This window comes from Oryctolagus cuniculus, chromosome 5, assembly GCF_964237555.1.
Source record: "Oryctolagus cuniculus chromosome 5, mOryCun1.1, whole genome shotgun sequence".
In the NCBI taxonomy this organism is placed as follows: domain Eukaryota; kingdom Metazoa; phylum Chordata; class Mammalia; order Lagomorpha; family Leporidae; genus Oryctolagus; species Oryctolagus cuniculus.
The window spans coordinates 124,705,054-124,717,395 of NC_091436.1; the positions used below are offsets into that span (position 1 = coordinate 124,705,054).

Sequence of the window (12,342 nt, forward strand, 5' to 3'; positions counted from 1 at the left end):
GCTGATTGAGCGTTGTTAATTTTTAATAAAATGCACGCTATTTAATGTCCACCTTAAAATACTAGGGCTAGTGCCATGATATGTATTTTTAATTGAAAGTGACTATTTGAAGGCAACACACAGTTAACAAAATTTTTCTCACAAATCGGATAGTATCAATCAGACAGCCCAGCCCAGCCCAGCCCTGCCCAGCCCAGCAATTGTTAAAAATCTCACCTGCCTGGCTCTTCTTACTGAGAGTGGAAGGCCAGAGGCAGAAGTCAGAAGTGGCAGTGTCATCATCTGTAAAATGAGGGGATGAGCTCTAAGTTCCCTTCCAGCTCTAATGTTCTATGACCATGAATTCCAAGGCAGAAGGAGAAGCAACAGCTTTAGGGGAGCGGTAAGGGGTAGACAGACAGGTTCCCATCCCTCATTAGTACTTTCCCAGGACTCCCAGGCCCATAAGCAGAGGGTAAAAAGTTAGCGAGCAGCTTCTAATACCAGAAGCAAACACTTTGAAGATGACAAACCAAAACTAACACAGACCCAGAAGTGACTCTCTGCTTCTTATAAATTATTCCATCCTCAACCTGCCTCTACCTAATCCCTCCCCAAAATGAAATTCTGACAGGCCCAAATTCAAAAAATGTGCAAGTAGTGATTCTGACAGAATCAGAAAGGGGAGCAGATGAGATGTAACAGCTCCCACACCTGGTGCTTACACACGGCCTTGTACAATAATACAGACACTAAAACGGGGGTACAGATGTTCCTCAGCCAGCCTTCTCAGTGCAGAGCAGGTGGGTGAATTTGAGTTGGCAGAGCTAATAGTTCTAGGCAGGTCACTTTTGTATGAGTTGAGTTCAATACTCAGATCATATGAGAAAAAACAGAATAACACGAGCAATTTAAAGTAAGTCACACTTAAAATGTCAACATTTGCCCCTAACTCTAGAAGCTCAGAGTTCACACAGATAGGCATGTTGATATAAAAAATGCTTCTTGTGTGTATTTATACTTAAAATATACTGTAGTAATAATTAAAATTCTAAGTGGTTTATTTTGATGCAGAAGCCTCATTAAAACTGTAATGTGGGGCCCTGCCAGTAAACTCCAACATGGTTTTGCATATGCCACCCACACCCCTTCTTCTCTATTTTACCTGATAAATTTTGCCAATGTTTTTATTGCCCTTCAGATGCCAGGATCACTGTACCTCTGTGGTTTATAGACACCAGCTCACACAAATTGACATTCCTTTTTCAATTAATGAGCTCTGGTTGTGCTTGACTGAAAACAATGCAACAAATATCCACTAGATTTACAGTAATTTGGCCAGTCATTTGAGACTGTAACGTCTTAAGGATGAACTTTTTCTTGAAAAGGAGCTAATAAGGACTCTAAGGGGATTACAGGATTTTTTTATAATTCACAAAATATAGAGTTTTCTGGAATTTGCTTAGTCATTTTATGTTACTGAGAAATGTTTCTGAAACATACTGTAATATACTCTGTATGAAGAAATATTAGTAATTTGCTACAGTATAATGTGAAGTCCCTTATATAATAATCCATGAGGGGAGGCAGGAAGAATGCTACCTAATCTTCAACTTTTTATAATCTTCATTGCAGAAGGAAATAATATAATTCAATTATCTTTCGTTGATTGGGCTGTATCTATACTTCTAATCTTTGTTTTATACATGAAGTCAGGCTTTCTTTTACACTCCCTTCTTGGATTATTTTCACATTTGTGTCCTAAACTACTCAGACCTTGTATCACCGGCCTTGTTAGAACCACAAACTCAAAAACAAAAAACAAACAAACAAAAAAAACAATAAAAACATAACTGGATAATACATAAAGTACAGAAAATACAAATCTGGCTTACTAAAAAAACTATGAGATCAAAACCAATCACATGTTAAAAGTACTATTTCCCACACCTAATTTTATAAACATAGACCCAGAGCTCAGCAAGGGCCCCAGTGATGTGTGTGGTAGCCTTCATCCCCCCAGAACCAGTTTAAAACTCCTAAAACCTACTGAAGAAACTAATTACTGCTCAGATAACTCTAAGCTAATCCCCATTTGGACAAATAGATAAACTGAAACCCAAAGAAGGGAAGCCATATACTCAGCATCACATAATCACACAGCTTGAGCCAAGCACACACACTAGGACTTTGACTTATAACCAAGAACATGAAATTTTAGTTTTCCTTCAGGAATTTGGTTGACATGATCACAGATTTCTCTCTCACCACCATCTACCTATTACTCTGCTATCTAAGAAATCTATTTGCCCAGGCTGGTGCTGTGGTGCAGCGGGTTAACGCCCTGGCCTGAAGCACCAGAGTAGAAGATGGCCCAAGTCCTTGGGCCCCTGCACCCACATGGGAGACCTGGAAGAGGCTCCTGGCTCCTGGCTTCAGATCAGCACAGCTCCGACCATTGCGGCCATCTGGGGAGTGAACCATTGGATGGAAGACCTCTCTCTGCCTCTCTGCCTCTCCTCTCTCTGTGTAACTCTGACTTTTAAATAAATCAATAAAATAAATCTTTAAAAAAAAAAAAGAAATCTATTTTCCCAAAAGAAAAACACTTCAGAAGACTCTTCTTGATGCCTCCATGAGAGTAACTAACTTTGGGATACTATTAAAAATGCTTTTCAGCCTTGTTGCTGATTTAATCTTCTAACTAGTAGACAATTAACTCAGCTGCTCAGGGCACAATGTGAATAAGCCCAAGGTCAAGGGTTTGATCCCCTTAGGATCTGCCGGCTTCCTACAGATGCACTTCCTTCCAAAGCTTCTGTCTACACCCCTAGCCACAGCCAGACAGCTTGCAAACAAATGTAGCTGTCACAAGCAGAGCGGCAAGAGCCCTCCTCATTAAAGCAGCAGCAGCAGTTTCTCGTAACTTAATATACATAGGGAAGAATATATTAATAAAATGCCCATGAAGCTTAAATAAAAATAAAACCGTTAAAATAAAAACATCTTGCCCCTTACCACAAGGTCTATGGGGGAAAGGAAACAGTTCCTCTTTACCACGCTTCTTGGGTCTTCAGAGCGAGTAGAAGTGTGTGAAACCAAGATGGGGGAGCGAAAGAGAACCTCCATTCTCCTTTATTCCTCGTGCCCTGCAATTCCCCATGCAACAGCTGTCACTTGCTCTCTTCTAATGCTACCTATCTTGGGTCCCAGCAAAGAAAGCAAGGTGTTGAAGGCAGAGATCTGATGACACTTTGTCTCCCTTTCAGTAGTGAATAAGGATAATACTTGACATTCCTAGGCCTTTACCAAAGCCTTTACTTTAACATATACGTTCTCATTTAGCAGGCCCTCAATAAATGATGGTTGAATGAAAATGAGCAAGGAGACCTCTGGACTGAAAGGAAAGTGGAGGGTGAGAAGAATGACAGACGGGTTCCTGTCACTGGGCCCATCTGTGGGAAACCTCACACCCGTGTCATCCTCCCCTTGAAGCAGCAGAATTTACAGGTGCCCTCTGCGGAGGCCCGTCAGGGCAGAACTAAGGAAAGGGGCCTTCAACCCAGGATGAATGCTGGCCTGTTCAGAGACCTCTGTCCCACTTTTTTTTTTTTTTTTTTTTCAAATATGAGGGCATAAACTTACAGAATGAAAAGCCATCACACTTCTCAGCAATGAGGTGTTAACTTCAAAGCTTCACTGGGGCCTTTTAAATGGTAGAAGTTATTGCTTCAACAAATCTCAAATAAAGTCTAAGAACTTTTTTATTAACCCCCTCCTGGCATTCCTTCTACCAGGACATATAATGCACGAGATCTATGCAGGGCTGTTCTCTGCTAACCAGGAGTCTACTGCTTCTTTTCCAAGAGCATTTATTTCCTGTATCACTCTTTCAAGCCCTTACACACTACTTTCCTGAATTATTAGCTGTTTGTTAGTTTGTTCTTTCCAACTATAAAGTCAGCTTTGGATGATAAAGGATTTATTTTCCTCTCATATACCTTTCAGAATCTAGTATACTGTAAGTGCTTAAAATGAAAAAAAAAAAAAACACTACATGGATGTACATAAGGATGGATAAATAGATAAATAACTGAATCTAAAGATTAGGAACTCTGTACAATAGCCAGTACATTTGGACAATTTAAAAGAAACAGATATGAAAAGCATTAAGCAATGTGGACATAAAATCTAAAATGTAGCTCACATATATTCCATACCTATAAAACCTTGTAAAACTCTTTAAAGAGTGTTCAAAGCTGTTTCCAAGCATCATTACATCACTTGACCTCACCCAGCAGATGGACCCCACCAACAGCATCTGCCACTAGTAAACAGATGCAGCACCTGTCCCATCTCAGAGCCAGGACCTGTGTGTAGGTCCACACTGGGGACACTGGACAGAAGAAAGGAAGGGGGCAGAGACTCTCCAGAAATGCCTGGCCTGCTGCAATGTCATCACATTCAGTCCCCTCATGATCCTGCATCAGTGGCTGCAACTAAGGTGATGGTATTGATTTGGAATGAGTAAATAACAGAGGGTAAAATATGCATCCCATCTGAATTCCTACAGTATGGAGAGCCAGTATGTCAGAGTCGTCAAGAATCATGGGGGACCTCGACAGGTGAAGACAGGGAAGCCTGCAAATGTGGTGGTCGCGAGTGGCAGCTCGAGCACCAATGGCACAGGGTTCTGCTCTGCCTCTGCAGCCTGACAGAGCATGCCGGTGCCAAACAGCAGAAGCGCCACTGCGAGCCTCCTGAGATCTGCATTCTACACAACACACAGGAGAGGCAAACTCTTCACTGACGTGCACAAGCTGGCCTCAGAACAAGAATGACTCACCCCTACCTCTCACAGGGCATAACCAAGCAGCTCTGCAAAGAAGGGGTGAAAAATAAGGATGCAGCTGTGAGCCTCTGCCCACATACACACTACTCAGGACCCTCACGGGAGATGTCTGCATGCTCGCCCTGGCACACGTGGCCACCTCTCTCTCTCAGCCGAACCAAGTAAGGAAGCAGTCTTCAAAGCTCACCACTATGCAAGGACTTCCCAGGTGTGCACATTTTTATTATCTTTCCCATACACGCTTTGGACATTTATGGATATAAATCATATTACTCTGCAGGTTTTGAACAATTACCATCGTTTTACATAAGTATTTTCATCTTCCAGCTAAAGAGAAACCAAATTAAGAGTAAGACCCAAATACCCTTCTTTTAGTGCCTACCTATTATGTGTACATAGCATGGTGCTGAGAAAAGCCAGATGATTCAAAAACACACACTCAACAAATAATCACTAGCAATGTCCACAGCAGATGACACGGCAGAAGCAGAATGCTGTATAAACATGACCAAAAAGCTAACTGAGACTATGCATACACATATACTACTTTATCCCTTCACACTAAAAAAAGATCAATTATCTATCACCAAATTAGCTTTACTTTCAACTCCATTAGGTTATAATTGGGAAAAATATACCATATATTTGAGAGAAATGTAATGGATCATGCTGAGAGAGAAGAAACCAGCAAAAGAATTTGAGATCGATTTTTTAAGATAATGAAATGACTAGCAAACTCCATAGTTTTGCAAAGACAGGGAAAGTGCCTCAACTATCCAGTATAAATATTTGTTTTCCGTGTTGTAATGAATTGTACTTTTCCACTGCATGCTCACAAATTTTGAAAGACCAGCTGATCCTAACTAAGGCTAAGAAAGTATGTTACGCTGAAGGAAAAGACCAAGAGGAGGAAAAAATATCTGGCAATTTTCAGAAACTTCAATCATTCCTTAAACCCACCAAAATTTTGAGGATATTGCTGGAATAATGTACTTCCTTTCTGTGAAGGGAAAGGGGCAGGCAGTAGAAGACATGCAAGTATATGTGTATGCACACAAGGAGGGAAAGCAGGAGAGAAGAGAGGAGCCAAAGAGGGGGAGGGAGGAAGAAAAGAGAGATCTTCTCACTGGGCCTTGATTAAGAACTTTTTAAATCCTAGGAAGGGTGGATGGTCTTTGAAACCAGATCCGCTGCAGGAAGGAGGCCAGCACCCAGGACACCGTGTCTTTCAGAAGAGGCCACCCACGGTGCCGTGGCGGTCATATGACTGCTTTGTCACATCCTGAAGCCATTTCCAGCCCATGCACACGTCTGTGCTCCCATTTACAGAGGATGGGATATATTGGGAACACACATATGGAAACACTTTCAGAGAATCAGTTTCCATGAAATTCATAATGAGCCAAGTGGCTTCAGATGTGGTTGCGTTCCTCCGATTAGCCAGGAAAAAAGAAAAAGAAAAAAGGAGGAAAAAGGGACAAATCCACCCTTTCAGACCTTATTTCAGTTTCAGAAAAATTAAAAACCACTAATGACTTATGGCTACCAAAACACAGAGCCACAATTAAGAGAAGAGGAACTAGGAAAACGAGGGACAGAGGTTTAAAAGCAATAGCCTTTTTCTCCTAAAAATAACAGCTTCAGCGTCAGTAATCTCATCTTAAATTGGGGAAAGGCTTTCCATGATGCTATCTTCCGGGGGGAGGGGGGAGGCAGTAAATTTTCTGACCTCCTGGCAGGAGGTAGTACACAAGCACACCTGAGGGTGCTGGGGATGGTGAAGAGATGGGGAAAGAGGCAGACACCACAAGACTAGCTCTTATTTGATAACATATGTGGTCAATTAAGATTATTTTTAAAGTGGCAACTAAATGATAAATTGTTTCTAAGTAAATCTTTCAAAAAAAAGTCTGAATTCAGAGGACAGCCTGGCATTTTCCTATGACCTGGGCTACTGTTAACTTGGACTACACTAAAGCAGATACATATGAACTGGCTGAGATGTGATACAGTAGACACCAAGGCCTAGCTAACAGGAAGGCATGAAACACAAGAAGGGGACACATGGGGGAGGGCTTTTAAACTTCAGCTAATACAAGTAAGTTAAAACAGTTTTATATTAAAACAAAAGACATATTATGGAGAAAAATTCATGAATTTTCAGATAAAACCTGAGAGTTGAAAATATTCCCCTTAGGTGGCTGTGGTTGTTTTGGATTATTCCCAACAAATGGGGGTGAGGAGCGCAGGTATAGGGAAGGAGACTTTGAACTCCCTCTGCCCTTTGGGGTGCTTCCCTGAGAAGCATTTTTCTCAAGTAGTAGCAAAGTCTAAACCCGCTGTGCAGAAATGCTCTGACTCCAAGCTGCTTGATGACGGGCTGGCAATCAAAACTGGCTATTGCTCAACAGAACAGTCTTTGCCTTTCCCCTAACCAGACGGATCCTGCAGCTGATTTAATATTTACAACATCGCACTGATGAAGAGGAGAGTGGCTAACCAAACAACTGAGGTGCCACTGCCATGGCTCACATGGTATCATTAAATTCTCTGTGGGATGGACAAAATCAGTGACCTCACTTTGCGTTTTTTGTGGTTTTTCTTTTTTTATTTTTTATTTGAAAGGTAGAGTGACAGAGAATGAGAGGGAGAGACAAAGAAAGATCTCCCATCTGCTGGTTCACTCCCCAAATGGCCACAACAGCCAAGTCTGGGCCAACCCAAAGTCGGAGCCAGGAACTCTGTCTTGGTCTCCACCCTAGCTGTCAGGCGCCCAAGTACTTGGGCTGCCTTCCTCTGCCTTCCCAGGCACATTAGCAGAAAGATGGATCAGAAGCAGGACAGCAAAGCAGTGGAAGTGGAGCTCCAATATGCGATGCCAGCATTGCAAGCAGCAGCTTAACCTGTTGCACCACAATGCCTGCATCCCCACTTGAAGGATGACAAACTTGAGCTTGCAGACATCAAGTGATTCTCTCAAGGTTACAGACCAGTAAATGGTGTCCTAGGACCTGCAGGGTTCTGTGTCACAGTCTCACTGCAGGGAGCAGGGACTGGGGGTCATCTTCATGTGAATTCTAATGGGCTGTGGACATCCCGGGTGGGAGGCAATGATGCAGAGGATGCTGATCAATCATCCAAGGCAGCCCTGGGGATGGAGATGGGGATGGGATGGGAGATGGGGAGGCTGATGCAGTCCTGAAATCCTGTCTTCTTCACCCCTGGTGCTCTGAGTGATCTGAAGCAGGTTGGCCCACTGGATTAGCCTCTCGTTTGTGGGAACTGATTGGTAAAAGGACACAACAGTAGATATCGCCATTTAAAAACCATGTCCCTTCTTACTGATGCTCTTTGAACCAGTACAGCCAGAAAAGAAACAAACCAACAAAAAGGATCCAGCAACCTGAAGTTCCAGAGTAGCCCTTCACACCCAGCTCCAGGTGCAATGGGACTCTTCTGTTAAAAAACAAACAAATAAACAAAAACACACCTTGGAGAAGAAGGCTGTGAGAGCAAATCAGCAGAGGCGCCGGTTTTCACCACTCCCTGAATGCACACACTGTTTTCAGATGAACTTTGAATTCTCTGCTACCTAAAGTAAGAAATATCTGCCCCTCTTAAAAAGAAAAAAGAAAGAAAAGAAAAAGAGAGAGAGAGAGAATGAGAGAAGAGGGGCCTGGGGAACGGAGGAGTCCGCTCCAGGCAGCAGTTGCTTACAAGGTGGAACCACACAAAATTTGACAAGTGTGCAGCACAACATTTTCAAATACAACTCCCCAAGTTAGATCTCAAAAAGGCTTAACTCTGGTGTGGTCAAACAGCCCTGGAGCATCACAGACCTCAAAGCATGCGCTCAAACTGCCCCAAGCCCCCAACACTCAGAGTCTGAACCAGATTACCAAAGCGCTATCTGGACTTACAGCTACCCTGGGCCTGGCACAATCACACTGATCTATGATCAAAGCCACAGGCTCTGGCCTCAAACTGTTTCCTGTCAGAACTCATGCTAACCTTTGCCTTCCTTCCTACTACAGGTAGATGGATCCACTTACCTGCTCCCCAGAGTAGGCCTGGGCTACTCTGAAGTGGTCTCCTGTCCCAAGAGGAAACATATGCAAGGCTTTCTGGCTGTGACATAAAGCTGCCTTAAAATCAAGGTCCACTTCCACTCAGGTGACTTATCTGGGTTTCTGAATCCTTGTCTTGTTCAACTTTCTGTTGCCTCAAGATTTCCATGTTCATGTCTGCCCACCTGTGCTGCAACTTCAGATCAAACCTTTTTTTCCACCCAGCTGGGTGTGTATTTCTAGAGCTGTGTACTAGGCACACACAAACATCTGCAAGAGCAACAACCTTGCCCCAACTTACCTTTCCAGTCTCGCCTCTCATTCCAACCTTTGAGCTGCACAATCCTAGTCAAACTGGAACCCCTTTCTTTTCCTGCACTATCCAGAATGTTCCCACCTTCTTTATTCCTTCAGCCCTTAATAAACAACTCTGCTCTATCCCATCCCCTGGAAACACTAAGCAGCCTTTAAAATCTGACAAGCCCTCTCTGCTTCAAAGTTTCTTCCCATATTCTTGCTTCTGCCCATGGTAACCTTTCCTTCCTCTGCAGTTAGTTCTTCATCTGCATCTCTCTTGCAGTGTGCAGATGGAGCAAAAGCCACCTTGTCACCTGTTGCCTTTAAATGACTCAAGAATGGGGAACTCTGGGGCAGCTGCTGTGGTGTAGCCAGTTAAGCCACTGCCTGCAATGCTCACTCAAGTCCCAGTTGCTCCACTTCAGAGCCAGCTCCCTGACAATGGCCGAGGAAAAGCAGCAGAAGATGGCTCAAGTACTTGGACCCCTGCTACCCATGTGAGAGACCCAGAGGGAAGACTTTTCTCTTCCTTTCTCTTTCTCTCTCTCTCTCTAGCTCAAATAAATAAATCTTTAAAAAAAAAAAAAAAAGGGAACTTTGTCCTCTCATCTGTCAATGCATTGTAGCCCCTCTCAGGGTAACATATAAGAAAATATTTAAATGTGTGTGAAAGGGGGACAAAAATGGCAATACCAGCTTTAACCAAAAAGACTGTCTCTAGCTGCAATCTGTGTGTGCCCCCTGACTTCTGCCTGTACACCCTCAACTGCCTTCCCTGACCTAGTGTACCTGTCTTTACCCGAATCCAAAGGGCTTGAGTTAGTTCCAGATCCCCAGCTCTGCTCTCAATGCTGGTTTGTGTTGTCTCTCACTCATACCTGTTCTCTGGCTTATCCCCTTATCCTAGGAAAAAAACCTTTTCTCTGATGTTTTCAGTTTAGCAAACTAAAAGGAATCCACAATGATTCTCAAAAAATAAGATTTAAATAAAAAGAAGACATTTCAAATTTATACACTGCTTTTTAAGTTTTCACTACTTTTAAATATCTCTGAGTTTTTTGTTGTTGTTGTTGTTAACCTTTGCTAAAAGCCTGTGAGGCAGGCATAACAGGTACCAACTCACAATAAAGTTCAGTTCAAGGAGGAACACACTGTCTCAAGGATACAGCTAATCAACCACAGAGCCCAAGGGAAGTTTCCGGGTTTCCTTACCTGTGTCCCCTTCCTCACTAGACTCTCCTCATTACATCTACTACTTTTCATCCAGACAGAAGTCCTGAAAAGGGAAACAATGGTGCTTCCTTCAATCAGGGGATGCTTGAACTATTTTATTTTAAAGTGATGACCAGTATGCTTTCTTCCTCACATTGGATGTTTATATCCAGTGACATCAGAAACCAAACTACTACTTTTTATTTAAATGAAAAACTGCTTCCTCTGACAAGAAATTCTATTTCTCTGTTGCTAGGATATAGCCTAAAACCATGTGTAAGAGTTGCCATCCTATCATGAGACAATGCTCCTTATGTAACTTCTGAATCCAGACCTGGTGCTGTAGTAACTCGTTCCTTTGACAGTCTCAGAGTTTTTCCACTCAAGCCCTGCGCACCGAATTAACTCAAAACTTCTGCAAGAAAAACGTCCCATTTAGAGTTTGATTTGGCATCCATTTCAAAGAGCTGTTTGTATACTTTAGAATATGTAGAATTTTCCTTTGATTGAAAACTCTCTTTTAACAATGGACAAGAGATGATTTCTCTTCTGAGTGTTTTAAACAAAAACAAACACATCCTAGTTACATAGAGCCTTGTTCTCAAAGTGGTTTTTGAGAGAAATCAAACCCTACAGATTGTTAAGCATTTGGCAAAGGCCCTCAAATAGTCAAATAGTGAAATTTTCCTTGTTGCAGGAGATAAACAAATCCTGGAGTTTTATATATATAAAACTACATATATGTATGTGTATATATATATAGAGAGAGATAGATGGATATGGACTTCCTTTCACTTTCTCCTCTGCTAGATAACATTCCCATCTCAATTTACACACCCACCCAACCCCCTTCAGAGGGGTTTCATCCTTAATGTTTATTTCTAGTGCTATAGTAATAAACTCACCACAAATCGACATTTTCAACATCTGTTCATGGCTGCCTCCAGACTGCTTGGTTTCTTTGAGACATGAAGCCCTGTCTCCCAAGTATAAACAGATGCACCTAATTATGAATTAAGGTGTTTGACAGGAGCTACCTGTTTTGATGACCAAAAAAAAAAAAAAAAAAAAAAAAAACTGGGGCTGTGGGACAAATACACAGCAGTCTTATAGTAGTCATGGCTCCTCACACAGTGGAAGTCCCCTGCCTGCAAAGGACAAAGCCAAGACCTATTTTTCTCAGCCTAAGAATAATGTCCACTCAGCCCACTCCAGATGTGGACCACATCAGCAGTAACTGGTCAAGAGTGATGGTGCTACCACAAATGCAGGGCAAAATCTACTCAATCTCTGCAGGACTCAATTTTAGGATGAAAAGGAGCAACAGAAGACCTGGACGTAATTCAAAGTTATTCTTTTTCTTCTTCAGATAAAAATGGTCATGTACAGTCATCAATATCATCATCATCATCATCATCATCATCAAAGTCAGCAGCCTGTGAGGAAATGTTAAAAGCCCATAAAGAACATTCTAGAGTGCTGAGCCAGCAACTGGACATGCGGGTTGTGGTCCCAGTACTGCCTCACCCTGAATAGGGTGATGGTGATGGAGAGTCCCTTTCCCTCCCTGACCCTGCATTCCTCATCACTAAAATGAAGGGATCTGGTTAACTCACCTCCATGATTTTCTGGCTCTTTAAGTCTGATTTTACTATATATTAGACAACCCTGGGAATTTCAAAAATGCCTTCAAAATGTCTACTAGAAATTCTGTTCCTGTAAAGAAAGGTTCTTGTTCACTAAGGAGCAGTACTAGTTTTCAAAATGAGGCAATAAATTTATATATCCAATGTACAAAAAAATCCAGGGTTTTTTTTTCTACAAACAAAGTATTAATTCAAAAATTTAGAACCTTTTTTTACAAAATTAAAAAGCATAATTGCTGGGGCCGGCACTGTGGCATAGCAGGTTAAACCACCATCTGAAGTGCTGGCA

General features: G+C 42.2%; 1 protein-coding gene across 11 annotated transcripts in view; it reads right to left on the reverse strand.

Annotated features, from left to right (window-relative positions):
* Positions 1–12,342, reverse strand: part of RUNX2 (RUNX family transcription factor 2) — a 358,973-nt gene that overhangs the window by 121,195 nt on the left and 225,436 nt on the right. For 4 of the 11 annotated variants that reach the window (XM_051855670.2, XM_070074037.1, XM_070074035.1 and 1 more), the window contains one exon: positions 217–282. The exons of the other annotated variants lie outside the window; for them this stretch is intronic. In XM_051855670.2, coding sequence (XP_051711630.1) covers positions 217–282 — 66 coding nt within the window. The remainder of the gene's footprint in view (positions 1–216; positions 283–12,342) is intronic. 11 annotated transcript variants of the gene reach the window in all.